General features: G+C 40.1%; 1 protein-coding gene and 3 long non-coding RNA genes across 5 annotated transcripts in view; 2 read left to right on the top strand and 2 right to left on the bottom strand.

The window, feature by feature from the left end:
* The window catches only part of LOC129395146 (uncharacterized), a 67,537-nt gene extending 46,929 nt beyond the window's left edge, over window positions 1–20,608 (bottom strand). Inside the window, exons 1-2 of the long non-coding RNA XR_010111809.1 lie at window positions 20,486–20,608; window positions 3,861–3,940 (exon numbers count right to left, since the gene is read on the bottom strand). This is a non-coding gene — a long non-coding RNA (uncharacterized LOC129395146). The remainder of the gene's footprint in view (window positions 1–3,860; window positions 3,941–20,485) is intronic.
* Window positions 4,093–14,560, top strand: LOC117977484 (uncharacterized). Its single transcript, XR_004668652.3, has 3 exons — window positions 4,093–5,973; window positions 8,263–8,398; window positions 14,425–14,560. It is a non-coding gene; the product is annotated as an uncharacterized LOC117977484 (long non-coding RNA).
* On the bottom strand, window positions 14,133–17,986 carry LOC134730140 (uncharacterized). The gene is made up of 2 exons (XR_010111811.1): window positions 17,854–17,986; window positions 14,133–15,699 (listed from the first exon to the last, which is right to left on the bottom strand). It is a non-coding gene; the product is annotated as an uncharacterized LOC134730140 (long non-coding RNA).
* Window positions 20,609–20,698: 90 nt separating the features above from the next.
* Window positions 20,699–24,173, top strand: part of PITPNB (phosphatidylinositol transfer protein beta) — a 67,636-nt gene continuing 64,161 nt past the window's right edge. For both annotated transcript variants that reach the window (XM_003820177.5, XM_055105901.2), the window contains exon 1: window positions 20,699–20,859. In XM_003820177.5, the coding sequence (XP_003820225.1) occupies window positions 20,840–20,859 (20 nt within the window). In that variant the 5' untranslated portion in view covers window positions 20,699–20,839. The remainder of the gene's footprint in view (window positions 20,860–24,173) is intronic.

Raw genomic sequence — 24,173 nt, 5'->3', positions numbered from 1 at the left:
GGAAATGGGAGAGAGAGATGCAATCAGGTAGGTAAGCATGGGGGCTTCACTTTTACTGGAAATGTTTTATTTCTTAGCTATTATGCACACAGATGTTCATTATATTAGTCTTTTACCTCTTATGTCAGAAGTACTTCCTCCCCCCCACCCCCAAAACAGGGTCTTGCTCTGTCACCTGGCCTGGAGTGCAGTGGTGCGATCATTGCTCACTGCAGTCTCCTACTCCTGGGCAAACGTGACCCTCCTGCCTCAACCTCTTCAGTAGCTGGATTACAGGTGTGTGCTACCATGACCAGCTAATTTTATTCTTATTTTTTGTAGAGATAGGGTCTCACTATGTTGGCCAGGCTGGCCTTGAAGTCCTGGCTTCAAGCAACTCTTCCACCGTGGCCTCCCAAAGTGTTGGAATTACAGGCATGAGCCACTGTGTGGGGCCAGAATTCTTAAATGTGAATAAAAAGAGACAGAACAAACACTCATCTCTACTACTGCAATATATGACAACAGTTCATTCATGAGATTAAGGATTAGGGTGAAATGGATTAGACGGTATCCATGCAAACAGAAAAGAAAGGTATATGAGAAACTCGACAAAGAAAATCCTAGTTAGAGGGAAGAGGAAGTGGGAGTACTTAACATCTCTTCAGATATGGAAAATACACCAGACATGGTGGCTCACACCTCTAATCCTAGCACTTTGGGAGGCCGAGGCCGGCAGATCACCTAACGCCAGGAGTTTGAGACTGGCCTGGCCAACATGGTGAAACCCCATCTCTACTAAAAACACAAAAATTAGCTTGGTGTGGTGGCACACATCTGTAGTCTCAGCTACCTGGGAGGCTGAGGCAGGAGAATCGCTTGAACCTGGGATTCAGTGACCATGTTGCAGTGACCCTGTCTCCAAAAAAAAAAAAGATATGGAACATAAGACAATGAGTAGAAAACTAGCTTTTGTATGGTGCCTATATATGCTGTATGTGCGGTTTTTTTTTTTTTTTTTTTTTTTTTTTGAGACAAGGTCTCACTCTGTCACCCAGGCTGGAGTGCAGTGGCATTATCTAGGCTCACTGCAATCTCTGCCTCCCGGGTTCAAGCAATTTCTCGTGCCTCAGCCTCCCAAGTAGCTGGGACTACAGGCATGTGCCACCACACCTGGCTAATTTTGTTTGCATTTTTTAGTAGAGATGGGGTTTCACCATGTTGACTAGGCTGGTCTCAAACTCCTGCCCTCAAGTGATCCACCCGCCTTGGCCTCCCAAGGTAATGGGAATATGCTTTAAATAATTTAATCTTTAAAGTATATATTATTACTATATCAAAGATAGGTCTCAGATACTATAAATGGTGCAGCCAGTTTTCCTGGCTCCAAAGCCAATATTCTTCCCAGTACTGTGTAACATGTGGGTATTAATAGACATAGCCAAGAGGGGGAGCTGGTACAGATGCATATATGAGGATGATCACCAGTCTTTAAAAGATGTGTACATACAACAAAAATGACATGGTCTTTGAGTCCAGTCCAGGTAAGCCTGACCTAGATCTAGCCACAGAAGCAGCATCAACCATACAGCCACAAGATCACGGAGGTTATTCATCTCAGCACAGTCCTCCAGGAAAAATAAAAATAAAAAACCATCTCAAGCTTCTATTCTCTAAGCATCACTTGTCCCTCTTTGTAAAGTACTACCTGAATCTCACAATACTGCCACATTCTACCATAAAATATGAGATGTGGAAAATTCAACATCCATTTCAAAAATAAATAAAAATTTCCTTCAACACATACTGAGTGATCTGCATCCTTTGTGGATCAAAGTGTCATCAGCACCTAGAATACACGAGGGCTTCTATAAATGTTTCCTGAATGAAAAAAAGAAAACCTAAATGCATGGATGTAAAACATTACAGCTGATCTCTCTGCCTTCACTCCAGCTTGCTAAGATCCCTCAGGCTATTTATTCTAAGTGGCACTGCTCTTCCAAGTTGGGAAAACCTAAAGCGATTATTTCCTACACCCTTTACAGCTTTAAAACTTCTATGATTTTAAGTTAGTATGTCTCAAAGCACACAAATAAATAATTTAGCTACAAAAATTCTGGTCCTTTAAATTATGGAAAGTAATGAAGCTGAGCGTTTATAGAATTTTGTGGAAGAGAACTGTAAGGAGGATGGGGAATGGAGAAATCCAAGATTGTGGTTCTTTAGAAGGGACTAGGATTCTCAGTGTTGGGGAAAGAAGGTGAAGATATAAAAGAGGTTGAGTAAAAAATTATGAGGTCTTAGACTTCAGTTAGAAGTCAGTATAAAGTCATAAGGTACTTCATCTTTAAAAAGGCTATTTTTATATACTTTATAATTTGTATGCTTAGTCTATTTGTACATAATGCCTATTTATAACAAAATATGTTGTCACATATTTAGATGATACATAAATTTTATAGTTGACTCTTAGACAACTCTAGGAATAGGGGTGCCAGCCCCTGTGCAGTCAAAAATCCATTTGTTAATATTACTTTTGACTCTCTGCAAACTTAACTATTAACAGCCTACTGCTGACCAGAATCCTTACTGATAACTAACATATATTTTACTGTATTCTTATGCTGTATTATGTACTGTATTCTTACAATAAAGTTAGGCACAGAAAATATTAGTAATGTATTTACTGATACCATGTTTATGTCACAAAATGAAGTATATGTCTGAAATGGTGGGCAACTACAGCTGCAGAGCTCAATCTACAGTACACATCAAGCAATACACCTTTTTCTTATAATGTCATGACTTTTTCCTGCTTCTTGGGAACCCTTCCAGCATCACTAGTGCTACTTTGCAATGTGTTACTCAAAGTTTACAGTATTACACCAAATACAATAAAAAAAATACTAGAGAACCACAAGGCATAACTTTTTACTATGATATGCAATTTACCGGGACACACTGCTCACATGGAGATGATTAGCATTACATTTTAAAGATACAACACTTGAGCTCACACCAATAAAGATAAGAGGTAGCTACAAAATTGTTACAGTAGCACAGTATGTACTACAGCTAACTTTAGGCAGTTATGATTTATTACTGCATCTTTGTTTACATTTCTCTCAACTGCAAATGGCATCATGTACGATCTGTGTTTGTGTGTATAAATTTTAATACATGTTAGCTTTTTATGATAGATTTGTGTATATCTTATGGCAGTAATGATACAATGGACTAATATCCACATTTTATGCATTATGACGTACTAAACTTCTTAATTTTTTCAATATTTCTAGACTACACAGTCTGCAAGTTTTTTTTTTTTTTTTTGAGACGGAGTTTTGCTCTGTTGCCCAGGCTGGAGTGCAGTGGTGTGATCTCGGCTCACTGCAAGCTCCGCCTCCCAGGTTCACGCCATTCTCCTGCCTCAGCCTCCCAAGTAGCTGGGACCACAGGCGTGTGCCACCACACCTAATTTTTTTGTATTTTTAGTAGAGATGGGGTTTCACCACGTTAGCCAGGATGGTCTCGATCTCCTGACCTCGTGATCCACCTGCCTCGGCCCCCCAGAGTGCTGGGATTACAGGCGTGAGCCACCACGCCCGGCCAAGTGTTTTTTTTTTTTAAATCATTGTGAATCTCCAAAAAATTTTCCAATATATTTATTGAAAAAAAATCCATGTATAAGTGGATCTGTGCAGTTCAAATCCATGTTGCTCAAGGGTCAACTGTATGCACATAATACATTAAGTGTTCCTGTCATATTTATATAATCGATATCCCTATGCATTATCTATATATTTAAGTGTACAAAATTTTTTCGCCCTAGCAACTAAAAAGGCCTAAAAACGATTACAAATCCAGAAGCCATGACTTACCTTACATAAGACTGTGCTCTTGAAGTACTATTTGCCAGTAAAAGAAACCCAACTTTCTTGGTAAAATGGCTGATTCCAGTCTGGAACGGCAGAAAATATATGAGATAAGCTTTTGTGCTAGATCTTGTTATACCAATGAAGCTGTCAAAGACTACTTACCAGGAACACATCAGCAGGATTCAGGAGACAATTTGAAGGGATTCAACTGGCCAAAGATAGAACATTCTGAGCAATAAGAGCAGTAAGTGAAATTGACATCAGTATTTCAGATTTGTTTAAGTCCACATTAAGAAACAGTAACTGATCACCTTTTGAGGATAACAGGAAACATTTGCATTTGAGAACTGGTAAATAACGGGACAGAAATCAAGGGTCTATTCTGCCTTTCTTATATAAATTGCACTAGTAAATGACCAGCTTCTCTTTGCAGAAATATTCCAGCCAATAAATTAAGAAATGATTAGGAATGTCACCATTTTCCAGTCCATAATAAATTAATGGAGCTAAGGATTTAGCAGTAATGGTTGCTATCACCACAAAGAGACAATATACATGTGTTGTTCTTTTTTTAATTTTCCCATTGTCTTGGCTATATATATGTGTTTTCACAGAACACATTACCACCTATGAAATAAGTTTACCAAAAATATTCCAACTGGACCTAGTCAAGCCTGTAGATGTGTATTAGTCTGTTTTCAGGATGCTGATAAGGACATACCTGACACTGGGCAATTTACAAAACAAAGAGGTTTAATGGACTTACAACTCCACATGGCTGGGGAGGCCTCACAATCATGGCGGAAAGCGAAAGGGACTTCTTACATGGTGGCGGCAAGAGAAGAGAGCTCATGTAGGGTAACTCCCCCTTATAAAACCATTGTATCTCATGAGACTCACTATCAGGAGAACAGCACGAGAAAGACCTATCCCCATGATTCAATTATCTCCCACCAGGTCCCTCCCACAACACGTGGGAATTTAAGATGAGATTTTAGTTGGGACACAGCCAAACCATAATAAGATCTAACAGCAGCAAAATCCAGAGTGCAGAGAATTCTATCAAACAATTCAATTTCCTCAACAAGTTGTATGGTAGGTGGGAGAGTGGGGTAAAAGAACAGGTTTACATGTAGGTTAAAAGAAACAAAAAAGAAACTATAGAGTTTAGGAGCTACACAGCAGGGTGATCAAAAGCATGAAGGAAGTGATTCCCATGAAAGTCAAGAAGGCAGTTACTTTTTGAGACAGAGTCTCACTCTGCCACCCAGGCTGGAGTGCAGTGGCCGCCATCACTGCTTACTGCAGCCTGGACCTCCTGGGCTCAAGCCATCCTCCTGTCTCAGGTGGCTGATACTACAGGCATATGCCACCACACCCAGATAATTTTTTTTTATTTTTTGTAGAGATGGGGTCCCACTATGTTGCCCAGACTAGTCTTGAACTTCTGGGCTCAAGTGATCGTCCCTCTTTGGCCTCCCAAAGTTCCGGGATTACAGACATGAGCTACCATGCCTGGCTAGGCAGTTACTTTTAGAGAAGAGGGAATTGTGACTAGAACAGAGTACATGAAGGACTTATGGAAAGACTGGCAAAGGTCTATTTCTTGACCTGGTGGAGGTAACAACTATTGATCTCCCTACAGTAACTAATTCGTTTTATGTAACTTTTTTGTATTTGTACAGTAAGAAAACATTTTAAATGGTCAATTTTCAAGGCATGATAAATCTAAGTATTGGCAGCTAGCCTGCAAATGTGACAAAATGCCTGGCTAATGCACCTAGGTCACAATAAGCAAACAGAATGTAGAGGAGGGTTCAGCCCATAAAAGGAAAGAAAGTTTCGTTATCAGGAAATCGAAACTTAAGCAGGGAAAGGGACGGGATATAACCTTATAAGGGGGATAATGAAACTTAGGCAACGTCTTGGAAGCTTGTAACCCCATAGTACTCAACCAATGCAGAACTGGTGGAGGGACTTCTGTGCTAGGAGATAAATTACCTGTTGTGACTTCCCTGGATGTACCTGCTTAGACACCCGACCTTGCAAGATCGTTATTAAAGTCTCACTTTCGCTGTTCTTCGTGCCTCTAAGTCCATTCTTCGGGTTTGGATGGGTGAGTGTGTTTCTTACAGTACTATATCATACAACCAAAAGGTTTTAAGCAATGTTTGAAAATACGATGTTGAAGAGTTTGGGGAAATGGGTACTCTCATACATTGTGTGTGGAAGTGTATACTGGTACAGTTTAAAGGAAAACTAGACAAAATATGTAAAAACTGCAATATGTTAAACTTACCCTTTAACAATTCCACTTTCAGAAATTTCTCTTATAGTTACACTTATACATTACATGAAATGATCTATGTAAACGAGTATTTACTGCAGGACTCTGATAATAGCAACTATTGAATATAGCCTAAGTGGGTACCAACAGGAGACAATTTAAATCACACTGCATATACACAACAGAATGCCCAGAAATACACTCTTGCCTGTATGGTCAAATAATTTTTATCTAATACCATTCAATGAGGAAAAGACAGAATTTTCAACAAATGGCATTGGGAAAACTGGATATCCACAGGTGAAAAATGAAGCTGGATCCTTACCTAATACCCTATACAAAAATTAAGTTAAAATGAGACAGGCACCATGACTTATGCCTATAATTCCAGTGCTTTGGGAGGCTGACATGGGAGAATTTCTTGAGGCCAGGAGTTCAAGGCAATACTGGGCAATACAAGATCCTGGCTCTACAAAAAGCAAACAAAACAAACAAAACAACAACAAAAACAATTAACTGGGTATAGTGGCAAATGCCTGTACTCCCAAATACAGTCCCAGCTATTTTGGAGGCTGAGGCAAGAGGATCACTTTAGTCCAGGAGTTCAAATTACAGTGAGCTATAATTGCACCACTATACTCCAGCCTGGGTGACAGGGTGAGACCCCATCTCTTAAAAAAAAACAAACAAAAAGGCCAGGTGTGGTGGCTCACGCTTGTAATCCCAGCACTTTGGGAGGCTGAGGCGGGTGGATCACGAGGTCAGGAGATCAATACCATCCTGGCTAACACGGTGAAACCCCGTCTCTCCTAAAAATAAAAAAAAATTAGCCAGGCATGGTGGCACACACCTGTAGTCCCAGCTACTCGGGAGGCTGAGCCAGGAGAATTGCTTGAACCTGGGAGGCGGAGGTTGCAGTGAGCCAAGATTGCGCCACTGCACTCCAGCCTGGGTGACAGAGCAAGACTCCGTCTCAAAAAAAAAAAACAAAAACAAACAAAAAAACAAACAAAACCTGAAATGTATAATTGCCTACATGTGTGACGACACTGGATTTGGCAATAACTTATTGGATATGATGCCAAAGGCACAGGCAATGAAACAAAAAAGAAACATACTGGATTTTATAAAATTTAAAAACTACAATACACTAAAAATGCAACAGAATGGCAGAAAATATTTATAATATATCTGATAAGGGAACAATATCCAGAATAGAGAATTCCACAATTTAAAAAAAAACTTGACTAAAAATGGGCAAAGGTCTTGAATGCACATTTCTCCAAAGATAAGCAAATGGCCAAAAAGCAATGAAAAGATGCTCAACATCATTGTTCATTTCAGAAATGCAAATCAAAACTATGAGAGATGCTACCTCACAACCACTGGTATGGCTACTATCAAAAAAACAGAAGTAAGTGTTGGCAAGGATGTGGAGTAATCCATACCCCCATCATGCTGGTGGGAATGTAAAATGGCAACAGCCACTGGGGAAAACAGTATGGCAATTCCTCAAAAAATTAAAAATAGAATTACCTTATGATTCAGCAATTCTCCTTCCAGATATATACCCCAAAATTGAAATCAGGGTCTCAGAGAGATATTTGTGCACCCATGTTTATGGCAGCATTATTTGTAATTGGTAATATGTGGAAGCAGGCTAAGTGTCCATCCACGTGTGAGTGGATAAGCAAAATGTGCTATATTCACACAATGGAATCGTACTCAAACTTAGAAAGGAAAGATATTCTGCAAAACACTACAAAATGGGTGACCCTTGAGGACATCATGCTAAGTGAAATAAGCCAGTCACAAAAAGACAAATGCTGTGATTCTACTTATAATGGGGAATTATTGTTAATGGGCACAAAATTTGTTTTACAAGATGAAAAGAATTCTGGAGATGGATGGTAACAGTTGCACAATATGATGAATGTATTTAAAACCACTGAATTGTACACTTAAAAATCACTAAGATGATAAGTTATATGTTATGTGTATTTTACCACAATAAAAAGAAGGGCAGGGGGATAAAGCTGCCTTTACATATCAATACAGCATGCTCTTGATGCTGAACTGTGCTGGGTTAGTAAAGTTAAGCTTGGAACTGTTTTCCAGAATCCCCTTCCTTGTATGGCTCTGAGTAAGATTTGGCCAAGAGGAATTTGCACAAGATTTTAGAAGGCAGGAACAATGCAACAGCCGTGACTCAATGAAGATTTCAGGATTAGGATAGTGATGGACACTCACAAAGGTATGTGGAAAGCTTTAGGTTGTCCCCACTCTCCTCCATTTCACATCCTGCTCTTCCTGAAAGCATACTATCCTTTCTGCAATCTCACCTCAGCAGCTGGATGTGCCTGTTTCCCAGATTTCCCTAACAAGCTCTGACTTGTTCACCACACTAATCCTTCAGAAAGCCTGGTTAGTGACTCCTCTCATTCTCCACCTTTCCCTTCTGGACCTTCATTTCTTCAGCAACTCCTACAACTGAGTAAAGGCCAATTCATTTGATAAATGCCGTATGTCTTAACACACATAGTAGCTCCACTTCTCTGACTGAACCTTGTCTCATACATTCCTCAAGATCCAGAAAAACTGCAGGATGCAGAATAGCGTGTATACTGCAATTCATGTTCTTTTTTTTTTAAAGAGGGACAAAGAAAATAAATGTATTTGCTTATATATGCAAAATCTCCAGGACAAAAAAACTGGTAATACTGGTTTCTGGAGGTGTCGAGATAGGAATGGAAGAGGGGTATCACTGTATACATTCCTTTATACAATTTGAATTATGAAATGTGATTGTCTTATCTATTCAAAAATAAGTGCTTTAAGAAGACTTCTCAAATAAAATTAGTGATATATCTTACATAGGCCATCTTCATTTTAAGCCAGCTAATAAGCCATTCATCTATTATTTGAAATTAAAATCAGTACTATTCATAAATCTGTCTCAGCTTCATAATTTTAATTTCCTGAACTATTGAGCAAACCTATCCTAACATCACAGCTGACCAATGGAAAAAAAAAATAACATAAATGATGACTGGCTAAGGTTTATTCTGAAAATCCAAGGATGGCTCAACATCAGAAAATCTAGTCATGGAATAGATTACACGAACAGAACAAAGCAGAACATGATTATTTCAACACAGAAAAGCATTTCACAAAATTCAATACTGAACAATGACAAAAACTCAAACTAGGAAGAAAACAGCCTTATCTAATAAAGGGCAGCTACCAAAAACCTGTAGCAAACATACTTAGATTCTAGAAGCATCTTAAAGTCAAGATCAAGATAAGTATGCCAGTCCAGTCCAGCATGGTGGCTCTTACCTATATTCCCAGCACTCTCGGATACCAAGGAGGGAGGATCACTTGAGGCCAGGAGTTTGACCAACCTGGGCAACACAGTGAGACCCCATGTAATAAAAAAAAAGTTTTAAAATTAGCCAGGTGGGGTGGTACATGCCTGTAGTCCCAGATACTCGGGAGGCTGACGTGGGAGGATCCCTTGAGTCCAGGAATTTGAGGCTGGAGTGAGCTACCATCACGCCACTGCACTCTAGCCTAGGTGAAAAAGGGAGATCCTGTCTCTTGAAAAAAATAAACGCCTACTTTTATATGTTCTGCTTGAAACTATACTGGAGGTCATGGTCAATTTAGGAAGGCAGTATAGCAAAGTGGTTAAAAACTCAGGCTCTGGTACCAGACTGGCTGGGTTCACATTCCAGCTAGTTGACTAAATTTGGGTTAATTAGCTGTCTCTCACTTTGCTTAACTGTAAAATAGATAGTAGTACCTACATCATGTGTTTGCTTACAAGATTAAATGTATTAAATCATGCAAAGCACTTAGAATACCCAGCATAAATATTGAACAAATGTTAGCAAGATAATAGAAAATACTATTTTCTCAGTTTTATTTAAAAAATTTTTGAAAGATAGGGTCTCTCTATATTGCCCAGGCTGGTCTCAAACTCCTGGCCTCAAGTGATCCTCCCGCCTTGGCCTCCCAAAGTGCTGGGATTACAGGCATGAGAAATTGTACCTGGTTGATAATTGACTTTTTTTCTTTTCTTTTTTTTTTTTTTTTGAGACAGAGTCTCACTTCTTTGCCCAGGCTGGAGTGCAATGACATGATCTTGGCTCACTGCAACCTCCACCTCCCGGGTTCAAGCAATTCTCCTGCCACAGCCTCCCCAGTAGCTGGGATTACAGCCATGTGCCACCATGCCTGACTAATTTTTGTATTTTTAGTAGAGACGGGGCTTCACCCTGTTGGCCAGGTTGGTCTCGAACTCCTGACCTCAAGTGATCTACCTGCCTCGGCCTCCCAAAGTGCTGGGATTACAGGCGTGAGCCACTGTGCTCGGCCAATAATTGACTGTTTTAAAGCAAAATAATGATGTTTTGTGAGATTGTAAAAACAAGAAGAGAGATGAAAGTATACTCTTGTTTCTTACATTTTATGTGAAACAGTTTAATTCCATTTAACCCTTTTCCCATTTGCCCCAAGAATACTTGCTGGCAGCACTTGTAGCTACAGAGTTTACCGTGAGATACCTTTGCCACAAAATATCTCACTTTTATAATTATTGTTGCATTGCTCTAGTAATATTGACTCCCGAAACAAAAGACATCATTCTATTTATAGCATTCTGTTTCTAGTAGTGGTATTTCCATTTATAAAATATAGTAATTCTCAATCACTGAAAATGTCAAATCCTAGAATACATAGCATTCCTATGAGTGATGTTAACATTGTTCTTGAACAGTTGTTGGCCAAAAATTTGATAAATCCAATTTTTCTGAAATAGATGATTCTAATGATTCACACAATTCTGATGTTAGCTCTATTTAGAAATAACTCCAAGAACAGTTTTTATATTTTATCTTCACATTGGAAATCAGATTTGCTTCATCCTCAAAAAGCATGTTTATGTAAAATTAAATGAGTGCTGGCAGTGCGCTGCACCTTTTTTTTTTTCTAAGAAAAGGGTTAATGGTAGACTGTGGTAAGTTACAGATACATCTTATAAGCTCTACAGTAAACATAAAAAAATTGGTAGATTTAACCCAACCATTTTATAACTATATTAAATATAAATGGCCTAACATTCTACTTAAAAGGTCCAGTATCAGACTGGATTAAAAAGCAAGGTCCAACTATATGTTGTGTACAAATTACTATCACTACAATGACAAAAAGGTTAAAAGGAATAACAAGATACCTACTATGCAAACACAAATCATAAGAAAGCTGAAACTCTATATTAATATCAGGCAAAATAGGCTTCAGAACAAGGAATATTATCAAGGATAAAGGGAAGTATGCCACAACTATAATGAGGATAATTCATCAAGAAGACATAAAAGTCCTACAGGTGTAGGGATCTACTAACAAAACCTCAAAAATACACAAAGCAAGAACAAACTAGATTATAAATTTCAATAAATTTGAAATGATTAAAATCATACAGGGTATATTCTTGGACTGTAAGCAAATTAAACTGAAACTTTAAAATGTGGAGAATATTGAAATATTTGGTAATTAATATACTTCCAAATAGTCCAAAGTTAAAAAAAAATTAGAAAATACTTTGAATTGAATGACAATGAAAACATAAAAATATAAATGCAGCTAAACCAGAACTTAGAGATGAATTTATATGTTTAAATGCTTATATTTGAGAAGAAAGTCTAAAAGCAATGATATGGGCTTCTATCTTAAAGCTAAAAATAGAAAAAATTAAACCAAAACTAACTAGGCAGAGGTAAGTAATAAAAGGTAAAAATCAATCAAACTGAAAATAAGTAGAGAAAAATCAAAGAACGGGGTAAAAACATCTATGCAATTGGTAAACTTTCTCTACATGGGCTGGTGGGAAAAAAAGATCAATAAACTGATTTCACCACTTACAGCAACAGTATTAGAGTTCTTAACCAGTGCCATAAAGGAAAAGAATAAAAATCATAAAGATTGGAAAAAAACATGAAACTGTCTTTACTCAGAGACTGTTATATAGAAAATCTTATAAAACACACAAAACCACTCTTGTAACAAATAAGTCCAGCAAGGGGAATAAACAAGAATCAAGTCTATCTTTACATATTATCAATACTTGAGGAATTTTTAAAAATTACAATTTTTTTTTAAAAAACCACAAAATACTTAAGGATAAAGCAAAATATTTGCAAAGCCTATACCCTGTAAGCTACAAAATGCTGCCAAGAGCCGAGAAACATTGACGATCTAAATAAATGAAGAGATATACCATTTATAAAGATTCAATATTAAGATGTCAATTCTTCCCAATTGTTCTATAGATTGAATGAAAAGTCCCGTAAAAATTCCATCAGGGTTCTTTTTAAAACAAATTAATGAAATGAAATCCTAGAAGAGCCAAAACAATTTTGAAAATGTAGAAACTGGAGGAAATAAACCACCCGATTTCAAGACTTACTATATAGCTATAGTACTCAAAGCAGTGTGGTATTACGTAAACATATTGACCAATGGAACAGAACACTCTCCTGAAATAGACCCGCATACACACAGTCAACTGATTTTCAACAAATGAGTAAAGGAAATGTCTTTTTAATAATGGGGGCTACAATTGGATATACATATGCAAAAAAAAAAAAATCAAACTTGATTCTTACCTCACATATACACCAAAACTTATTTGAAATGGCTCACAGACCTAAATGTAAGAGCCAAAACTTTAAAACTTGTAGAAGAAAACATAGTAAAATAAGAATCTTTGTGCCTCTGGCTTAGGCAAAGATTTCTCAGGAAGTACACAGAAAGCATGAACCATAAAACAAAATGAGAAACTAGACTTCATCAGAACTTAAAATTTCTGCTGTTTGAAATATACCACTAAGATGAAAAGGCAAGCAGCTGACTGGGAGGAAATACTCATAACACAAACATCTGAGAAAGGACTTATATGTAGGATATTCAAATAACTCTTCCAACTCAAAAACAGAAAAAGAACAATTTGAAAATGGGCAAGAGTTGAATAGTTACTTGACAAAACATGTACAAATGACCAATAAGTACATGAAAAAGTGCTCAACATCATTAGTTTTCAGAGAACTGCAAATTTAACTACAATGAGATACCACATTTCCACTAGAGTGGCTAAAATGTGTTGATGAGGATGTGGAGTAACTGGACTCTCATGCATTGCTGCTGGGAATGCAAAATGGTACCACCACTTTGTAAATTGTTGGCCACTTCTCCCAAACATACACTTACCTTATAATCCAACAGAAATGAAAACATATATCCACAGAAAGACTTCTATACATCTAGTCATGGCAACTTTATCATGACCAAAAACTGTATAGCACTGAAAAATCCATCACTAGGTAAACGGATAAAAAATTTCTGGTATATCCACACAAAGGAATACCACTGAGCAATGAAAAGGTCTGAATGACACACATTCAGGAATCTCAGAACCATTATGCTAGAAGATACAAAAAGCACTATATGATAAATGATATGAAACTCTACAGAAGTCTGAGTATAACTTTAACAAAACCCTACAGCTGTACACTTCAAATAGGTGCATTTTATATGTAAGTTATAGCTTGGTAAAGTTAACATTTTCTGCATATTAGAGGACATAAGATTTCTCCTTTTTAAAATAGGGACAATAATATCTACATCATATGTTGTTGTGATGAGTAAATGAGTTAGGATTAGTTCATATGAAACACTTAAGGCTTGTCTGGCATATAATAAAAAAATGTTAGCAGGATAACTGCACAACAAAGTCACTATAACCAGTGGTTCTCAACTTAGGGCAATTGTGCCCCCCAGGAGAAACTAGGCAATGTCTGGAAACATTGCTGATTGTCATGACTGGAGGGGTACTACCGGCACCTGGCCAATAGAGGCCAGGGATGTTGCTGAACATCCTACAAGGCATAGAACAGCCTACACAGCAAAGAATAATCTGACCCAAAATGTCAATACAACAGAGGTTCAGAAACCCATTTATTAAAGAAAATAAGTGACAGAACAATCCACAGATGGAAAAGAAATATTCCAAGTGCACATAATCAACATGGAATTCAAATCCAGAATGTGTAGGTGTGTGTGTGTGTGTGTGTTGGTGGTGGTGCAAAAGTAATTGCATTTTTGGACCATTAATTTTAAATCATTATAACTAGGCTCAAACACATCTTTATTAATCAAAATAGGAACCATTACAATCAACACATTTTTGCCAACAAGAAATAAATTTGTTTATTCCTGCAGCATAAACATCCATGCTTCTGGATTCAACAAACTCTTGGAAAGCATTTTTCTGCATCCTGCTGGTGTGGAAGCATTTCACCTGCAAAAAGCTGTCAAGATGCTTCAAGAAGTGGTAGTTGGTTGGCAAGAAGTCAGGTCAATCCGGCAGATGAGGCAAAATTTCATAGACCAATTCCTTCAACTTCTGAAGCACTGGTTGTGCAACATGCAGTTGGGCATTATCATGGAGAAGAATTGGGACCTGCTAGGCGCAGTGACTCACGCCTGTAATCCCAGCACTTTGGGAGGCTGAGGCGGGTGGATCACTTGAGGTCAGGAGTTCGAGACTAGCCTGGCCAACATGGTGAAACCCTGCTTCTACTAAAAATACAAAAATTAGTCAGGCATGGTGGCAGGTGCCTGCAATTTGAGGTACTCGGGAGGGCGAGGTAGAATTGTTTGAACCTGGGAGGCAGAGGTTGCAGTGAGCCGAAATTGAACCACTGCACTCCAGCCTGGGTGACAGTGAGACTATGTCTCGGAAAAAAATAAAATAAAATAAAATAAAATAAAAGAATTGGACCCTTTCTGTGGATCTATGCCAGCAGCAGGTGTTTCAGTTTTCGGTGCACCTCATCAATTTGCTGAGCATACTTCTCTGATGTAATGGTTTCGCTGGGATTCAGAAAGTTGTAGTGCATCAGAATGGCAGCAGAGCACCAAACAGTGACCATGACCTTTCTTTGGTGCAAGTTTGGCTTTGGGAAGTGCTTTGCAGCTTCTCAGTCCAACCACTGAACTGGTTATCACTGGTTGTCATATAAAATCCACTTGTCGTTGCACGTCACAATCTGATTGAGAAATGGTTTGTTGTTGTTGCACAGATGATGACACTTCAAAATGACGATTTAAAAAATTTTTGCTCAGCTCAGGAGGCACCCACTTATTGAGCTTTCTCACCTTTCCAATTTGCTTCAAATGCCAAACGACCATAGATTGGTCGACGTTGAGTTCTTAGGCAACTTCCTGTGTAGCTGTAAGAGGATCAGCTTCGACAATTGCTCTCAATTAGTTGTTGTCAACTTCCAATGGCTGGCCACTGTGTTCCTCATATTCAAGGCTCTAGTCTCCTTTGCAAAACTTCTTGAATCACAGCTGCCCTGTATGTTCGTTAGTAGTTCCTGGGCCAAATGCGCTTTTCATGTTTCAAGTTATCTCTGCTGCGTTATGACCCATTTTGAACTCAAATAAGAAAATCACTTGAAGTTGCTTTTTGTCTAATATCATTTCCATAGTCTAAAATAAATATAAACAGCAAGTAATAAGTCATTAGCAAAAAAAAAAACAAAGTGAGAAATGCCCATTAAAATGATGTATAACATAACCACATTTAAGAAGGTTTAAGAGGGTATTCCAGTACCAAATGACAAATTTCAACAATGCAAAAACCTCAATTACTTTTGCACCATCCTAATATACCCTACAAATCAAAAAGAAAAGAACAAGACCAACAGGAAAAAGAAGGAAGAATGCGACTAAGACCAGAAAACAAAACATCCTCAACCTGCAAGGAATGCAAAGTGAACACAAGATAAGAGTTTTAAAACCAATAAACTGACAAAAAATAAAAATTCTGACAATATTACATGTTGGTGATGACACAGAAGAACAAGAATCTGTATTATACACAACAGACAAAAGGTAATGATGGCCAATATGTATACACGCATGAATGCACATATATGTTCTTATGCAAGTATTAGAGTAACAAATAATGAATAAACATAGTGGTTACTCTATAGATTGATATCTTCAATTACTGTTCCTGCTTTTTGTAAGCTTTTAAATGGTTCCCATTCACTGAACACTTATGTATCCAGTAAAGTAGATAACATAGGTGCTTTATATACTTCATATTTGTTAGTCCTTAAATCTGTTGCAGATATTAATAGTCCTTTTTCAGATGTGTAAAACTGAGTTTCAGTGTAAACTGAATCTTTGAGAGATTAAGTCATTTTCTCAAGGTTCAGAACAGTAAGTGGCAGAGTAAGTGCAGGATTGAGGCTAGGGTCTTTCTACTCCAAAGCCTAACCCTGTCCGTCCCAGAGTGATACAATATTATAACCTACGCCCTGATATTTAACAAAATTAAAGCATTCTTGGGAATACTTCTAGTTTTCATAGAAAGATCCTCAATCAAGATCATTCTGGAATGTGCAGAAGATAAAAAGAAACGGGATGGCAAAACGCAGAGAAAGCAAGGCAAATGAAAGCTACAAACCTCTCCCTTAGATAAATGTACACATGAGCCGGGAGCGGTGGCTCACGCCTGTAACCCCAGCACTTTGGGAGGCCAAGGCGGCTGGATCACCTGAGGTCGGGCGTTCAAGATCTGACCAACGTGGTGAAACCTCGCCTCCACTAAATACAAAAGAAATTTAGCCGGGCGTGATGGCAGGTGCCTGTAATCCCAGTTACTCGGGAGGCTGAGGCAGGAGAATAGCTTGAACTCGGGAGGCGGAGGTTGCAGTAAGCCGAGATCGTGCCATTGCACTCCAGCCTGGGCAACAAGAGCAAAACTCCAGTCTCAAAAAAATAAATAAATAAATAAAAAAGAAAAAACAGGGCCGGGCGCGGTGGCTCACACCTGTAATTCCAGCACTTTGGGAGGCCAAGGCAGGCGGATCACGAGGTCAGGAGATTGAGACCATCCTGGCTAACATGGTGAAACCCCGTCTCTACTAAAAATACAAAAAATTAGCCGGGCATGGTGGCGGGCACCTGTAGTCCCAGCTACTCGGAAGGCTGAGGCAGGAGAATGGTGTGAACCCAGGAGGCGGAGCTTGCAGTGAGCTGGGGTGGTGCCACTGCACTCCAGGCTGGGCAACAGAGGGAAACTCCATCTCAAAAAAAAGTAAGAAAAATAAATGTACACAGTACACAGACATGAAATTATGTATATAATTTCAGTGGTTCACAAATTCCCTGGGAGCCCCACCAACAGGCCGTTCTTCAGATTCCAGGTTAAGAACAACTACTTTAGGGGCTAAATTCAATTATAATATTTAAGTGACCAAATTTCTTTGACCAGAGTTATGCTATCAGCTAGTGCATAAGCATTTCACACACACTGCTCGCGTTCAGAAATCTTTGTTTGCCTCAGTAAAATTTACCATCATTCTTACTGTAATGAGCTCTTTGCTCTAGAAGTACATACAAGGGAAGTAATGAGATTGGTAGACATATGACACTGGTAGAATTAGTTTGAACACCTGTGTAAAGGCTACCTTTGAGAGTTCAAAGATAGAACAAGGAACATCACACTAAAAGAAAAAAAAAGAGGTTGGCTCCTTTTTGTATCTATAGACAATTACTGGTAAAACTTACAACCCACTTCATACACTATTTGCAAAAATGCACCATAGGGTTCAACATCTTCAGCTGTCATACCAGAAAATGTCACACAACAGGGACGTTAATCCATTAGTCTATTTTTTTCACTTGTATTTGTCTTTTTCTTTATATGTCCTTCTTTCTCATTTTGGGCGTTGGTTCGTGTCTTTCCTATTCTCTAGTCCCACTCATAATTCTGTCATTCTGCCATTTTTATCCTGTAAATAGATGTAATGTAGGATTATTTTATTATATAGATTTCATGTTTTCCAGAAACCTAATCTTTCCGTCAATAAATACATCTAAACCGGTTACTTTATCTATCCTTGTTTCTCAATTGAGTATTTTAATATGAATCTTTTGATTGTGACAAAGATACACTCCCAACCAAACTTTAGTCAAGCCTAGGCTTATCTGTGCAACAGTTAAAAAATCTAGTTTTAACAAGAACCTCCCCAGTCCTTGGTATCTGTTCTTCATCCTCCACCATTCCCCAGATGATGTCTGATCACGTCTTCAGCAAGAATTACGTTAGGTTACTTAAGCCAGAATCTCCCTGATGTATCCTCTTAATAATTTTCCATCCACTGATCGCCCTACCCCCAACTATCTTGCTCCTTGGCTATAAATTCTTACTTGCCCATGCTATGTTCAGAGTTGAGCCCAATCTCTTTCCCCCACTACAAAATCCCATTACAGTGGTCCGTATACTTATTTCGAAGGTCCTGAATAAAGTCTGCCTTACTATACTTGAACAAGTATCATCATCAAATAATTTTTTTAAACAATAGGAAAGGGAGGCACCGTCTATATTGTATACTGGTTTGGAGGTATGCTCCATCCAGCATACTGTCTCGTTTATTTCGCAAACATCTGAGTACTATCTATGAGAAGAATTGTGTTATGCAGACAAAAGAACTAGTGAACACTTGTGGGAGACTTCAAAAATTAGAGAAATTACGTAAAATGTCCTCATGTTTCTTAATGATAAAGCATGTCAACCATAAATTTATCTGCAACGTTTAAAAAGTTATATTTTTCAACAAGCATAACATGTGGGGAGAGGTTACAACATACAATGACTCCATACCACATAAATTTGGCAATTAATTTTAATATTGCCTCCTTAGACTTTAAAGAACACCCCCTAAGCATACAGATTCATAGTACTCAATCCCTTAATTTTTCTAAATATCTTCTAGAATTTGACTTTAGTCTCCTTTCCATAATTGAGAATAATTATTTGTCATAAAGATGGTTTGCACGCCCCAACTTCACTTCCATCTAGGAAATTAGTGAAATAAATGGACCAGACCTTGAAGTTTTTAAAATCTGGACTTGAAACCTGGCTCTGCAAACAAGCTAGTACAAGTCACTTAACATAGCTCCCTGAATCTCATTTTATTCCCCCTCCTAAAACATGCTAAAATACATCTCATAATGTTCTGAGGGTGAAATGAGATAAAATATCTCCATTACTTAGCACAGTACTTGGCATAAAATCCAATGTCCAATCAACAAAGCGGATTCTAAGCTTCTCAACTCTTGCAAGAAAGAGCGTGTATTTCCTTAAATCTCTGCCCTCACAATAACTAGCACTAGTCACACATAAGAGAAACTCGGTGACTCCCAGGGACTGCCTTAGGAGAAAGTTTCTGGAAGTTTTGACATTCCAGAAACTTTCTCCTAAGGCAGTCCCTGGGAGTCACTGAGTCAGTTCATTTCCATGATTTTTTTGGAGGCAGCCCTAACTCCACATATGTATTCCACTATCAGATACACCAGATGTTTATACAAAAATGTTTTCGTGATGTTTTAATCGTCTTAATAGCCTTTCAACAGGTTCTCATGGCTCTTGGAAGACAAATTCTTTACTATGGCCTAGTAATCCAGTTGGTCCCAGCTCATTTCCCACCCTCACTTAGGATGTTCTGGCCACATCTGCCCTCTAGCTGATCCTTGAACACCCTAAGCTTACTCCATCCTCGGGTCATATTTCCCTCCAACTGGAATGCCCCTCTCACATCCTAACAGGCTAGGCTCAAACACCGCCTCCTAAGACAGCCCTTGTCTTGAGTCCTCTGCTTCTCCCAGTACTCCACTGTATTCATAGCATAGCACTTCCCCACCACCCCAAATTCTCCCTGCTTTCTTTCCAAGTGAGTTGTCTCCTCTAGACTGTGAGCTTCTTGAGAACAGGGACTGTGTCTGCTTCTAGATGCATCCCCACTGCCTAGAACCGTGTCTGGCACAGAGCAAGCCAGCGACCTCCGGGCTGCGGCTTCGAGGCCCACGGCGCTTTCGCTGTAACTGCGCGAACCAACTCCTGAACAGCCTGCTTTCCTGGGTCTCGAGGCCAAGGGCCTCTTTTCTCCCAGAGGGCCTCCGTCGGGAGTGCTGGCCGCTCATCCTGCCGAGTCACAGGTGAGGTTTAGGATTCTCCGCCGCGGTGGACCTCCACGAGACCGCGAAGCAGGTGAACGTCCTCCCGCGGAACCTGAGCTGCCAAGGGCTGGGGAGGGGAACAGAAGCTGGCGTCGGCTGCCTCCAGAACCTGTCAGGAGTCTTTTATGTGGACTATGGAGGTGAGGTGTCGGTCAAGGAGGTGGGCCCTGACTCGGAGCAGTAAGAGAGAGCAGAAAACCAGTCACCGCAAAACGGCTTCCAAAGAACCAACTGGAAAACTCACCGGAAAGCGTAGGCTGCCCAGACGCCCCGAGGGACCAAAGCTGAAGGGAGGAGCCCTCGTAAGCAGACAAGAGTGCGCGCGTCGAGCTTGCGCAGCCGCAGTAGAAGCCGCACGCTCTTCGGCAGGCTGCGCAACCGCAGTGGAGGCCTCGTGTGCCCGGGGTGGGGCACGAAACTGGGCGGAGCTAGGCCCCCTCGCGCGCTGACGCGACTGGTCGCGGCGGAAGGGTGTAAGCACGCAGGCGCGATGGTGGCCCGGGGGGGCAGGGAGGCGGGGCCGCGCAGGCGCTGTGAGAGGCGGTAGCGGCGGCGGCGGCGGTGGTATCGGCGGCAGCTGTGAGGGGGTTCCGGGAAGATGGTGCTGATCAAGGAATTGTGAGTGGGTCTGTGGGCGCGAGCGAGGCCGTGGGACGGCAGTGATGGGAGATTTGTTGATGGAGAAGTGGCAGGATATTCCTAAATCGGAGTCAGCCCTGTGTCAGCCCCTCCCTGCGGGCGCCCCCTCCCTCCCCCGGCCCCTTCGAAGCCCCTCAGCGAGTGCGCCCCTCGGCCCTCCAGGCATTGCCGTGGTAACACGGCCTCTCCCTTCCCCGGGGCGAAGGCGGCTGGGTCCCGGCCCGAGCGCATGGCTCGGGAAGGCGCGGCCGGGAGTTTCCGCTGGGACCCGCCTTCTCCCCAACCCCCCACCCCCAGGCTGGGTCTGGGCCCACCCCCAGGCCCGCCGGTGGGAAGGAGCCGCAGTCCGAGGGTGGGAGAGACACGTTGGTTCTGACTGTGATTTGTCGTCCGGGGTGGCGTCCCCTGGTAACCAGCGGGAGATGGGCTTGCCGGTTGAAGGCAGCCCTCGTGTCAGGACTCGCGGTGGGACGTTGGCGCCTTGAAGTTCGTGGTGGAGCCGGGATTCCGGAAAGCCTCCGCTCTCCTGGGCGGCTCCGTTGACTTGACGGGAGAGCCTTTTCTCTTTTTGGTTTCCGCATGTTTTAAGATGAGGTGACATCCCGGGCCCCACCTACTTTCTTAGAAGTTAACACGTGCTCTGTCAAATGGAGGGATTTCGAGGTGCATCCGACTGGCCAAGTGATTTTGTTGAAAAGTCACGGCTTTTCCTACTGGCAAGGACTGTAAAACATTACGGAAATCTGCTTGCCTCTGAATGTTCGTCTGTCACAGCTGGTTCGTGTCGTCAGCATCCTTTGGGCAGCTAGGGAGGTCGAGTATGGCCCATTCGTTGGTTTTCAAATTCTTCATTTTAAATTCTTAGAAATATTTTTGGCTTAATTTAGCTTTCTTCTTATTTTTAGTGTTCTTAAACCTCCTTTAAAAAGTCACTGATGCACTTCTCTGAGACTTAATACCTCCCAAAGACTCCCTGTCTCACCCAGAATAAAAGTCAAAGCCTCTGCAACAGCTACAAGGCTTTACACTTTTTTTTCCTGCCCTGATCTCATTTACTACCTTTTCCTTGCCCATTCCATCTTCGCAAGCTTCCTTGCTGTTCCTCTGCTACTCTAGAATAAGTTCAGTTCAAGGCCTTTCCACCTGCTTTTGTTCCCTTTGCTTGAAGTGTTCTTCCCTTGGCACACTAACTCACCTCCTTCCAGGTCTTTGCTCAGACGTCACCTTCTCAGGGAATCCCTTTCTGAAGACCTAATTGTAGTTCCCACTATTTGGGGTGGTATTTGTCTTCCCTGCTTTATCGGTCTCCATAGTACTTATCACCATCCAACATGCCAATACAATTTATTATTATTATTTTTCTCCTACTAGTTGTGTTCTCTTTTTACATGTAAGGGCCATGAGTTTGTTTTGCTCACTCTCATATCGCCAGTTTTTAGAATAGTCCCTCGCATGTAATAGGTGCTCAGTAAATATTTGTTAATGAATTGATGAAAAATGATAACTTTGGTCAGTGGCAGGGATTTTGAGAAGAGACATTTTGCCTTTTGTTGGTAGAGTGAAAATTCTCAATTCAAGCTTATTTATAGTACTGAATATTGGGTTTATATAAAACTTTTCTTCCAAGTCGTTTATACAGTGTATCAAACAAGTGTTCATTACTCTGACTTCTAGATAATGTGGGTAGATGGGTGGCAGACACTAAAACAAATGGAGAAAATAAGAAGGAAATTGACTTGGACCAAGTTACACAGCAAGTGAGTTGCAGAACTGATTTTAAATAGATCCAGTCATTTTTCTTTCATTGGAGTATTTCCTCCCTCCAAAAGTGTTACAGACACACAATATTCAGTAGATCCCTTTGACAGTATGTGAGTAGTATGAAGCTAACTCTTGGAAAGCAGTTCCTGTTGGGAATTTGCGCACTGTGCTTTTTGCAAACATTTGCTTTCATTATGAAGATTTAAATGTACCCAGATAATGAATGTTGACACGTGTCCAAAGTCTAATTATTTTTCCCAAAGAATTATAAATTAAGTTTCTTGATGTTAACTCTTCATGTGTATCTCCCCTAGATTTTTTTTCCTCCTAGACTTTTTGAAGGTAGAAGCTGTTTCTTAAGTAATGTCGGTATCTAGCACAGCATCTAGGCCTAACATGCTCTAAAGAATTCAGTGTCGTTCAATGAAAAATTGATACTTCTTACTCTCAAGTCAACTTTCTAAAATTCTTGTTGGTTAGGAGCAATGAATAGCTTATTCCTATGTGAAGATATTGGTAACTAAAATACTTTGGCAAATGTTTGTTGTCTTATAAAATTCTTTTTTATTTTTATGGTTTTTTTTTTGAGGCGGAGTCTCTGTTGCCCAGGCTGGAGTGCAGTGGCATGATCTCTGCTCACTGCAACCTCCGCCTCCCAGGTTCAAGCGATTTTCCTGCCTCAGCCTCCCAAGTAGCTGGGACCACAGGCGCACGCCACCATGACCGGCTAAATTTTTTGTATTTTTAGTAGAGACAGGGTTTCACCCTGCTGGCCAGGCTGGTCTGGAACTCATGACTTCAGGTGATCCGCCCACAAAGTGCTGGGATTACAGGTGTGAGTCACCGCACCTGGCCCTCTATTTATTTTTTTATAAGAATTAAAATGTTAGAAATGACTTTCGAGGTGGGCTGTTTCCCTTCAAGTTATTATTTAAGCAGTAGATGAAGTTACCATTAATGTAAAGTCCTGGTTTTAAAGAATTGGTTACTGATTCCATTTGGAAATGATTTTTATGAGGATTTTCAGACATTTGAACATTTTCAACTGGCACTAAAAGTTGAATACTGCTTTTAGAATAACAACAGAAAATCAAAGCCTGTATGTTCCTTTTCCCTTTTACTTGTTAAGCAAATCTTGAAGAAGTTACTTGACTCATTGTTCTGAATGTCTTAATCAGTCACTTTAATTTTTTGAAAGAATTTCCTTGAAAGTGTTCTTAAATAAAAATAGGGATCTTCCTGTTAGTGAGTGTAAAATTACTCCGCAGTGATTCTTTGGTTTTGTGAAACTTAAGGGAAGACTAACTCTTCTTTCTCTATCCCTTCCTTCCATTCCCTCTGCAGTCCATCATCTTGGTTCAGGCCTTTGTGACAGTTCTTGCCTAGCCTCCCAAAAGATAGCTTTCCCCACTTCTCCTGCTTGTCAGTGTTTTCAACCACCTGCAGATGACTTCTTCAGGTCAGCTGTAGTTGTCACTTACCTCTTGGACCAACCTTTTGGGATTCCTTATTGCCTGATGAATTTAATGGAT

This window comes from Pan paniscus, chromosome 23 (genome assembly GCF_029289425.2).
Source record: "Pan paniscus chromosome 23, NHGRI_mPanPan1-v2.0_pri, whole genome shotgun sequence".
Lineage (NCBI taxonomy): Eukaryota > Metazoa > Chordata > Mammalia > Primates > Hominidae > Pan > Pan paniscus.
Note: the sequence above shows the minus strand (reverse complement) of the source record. Positions and strands in the feature narration are given on the sequence as shown.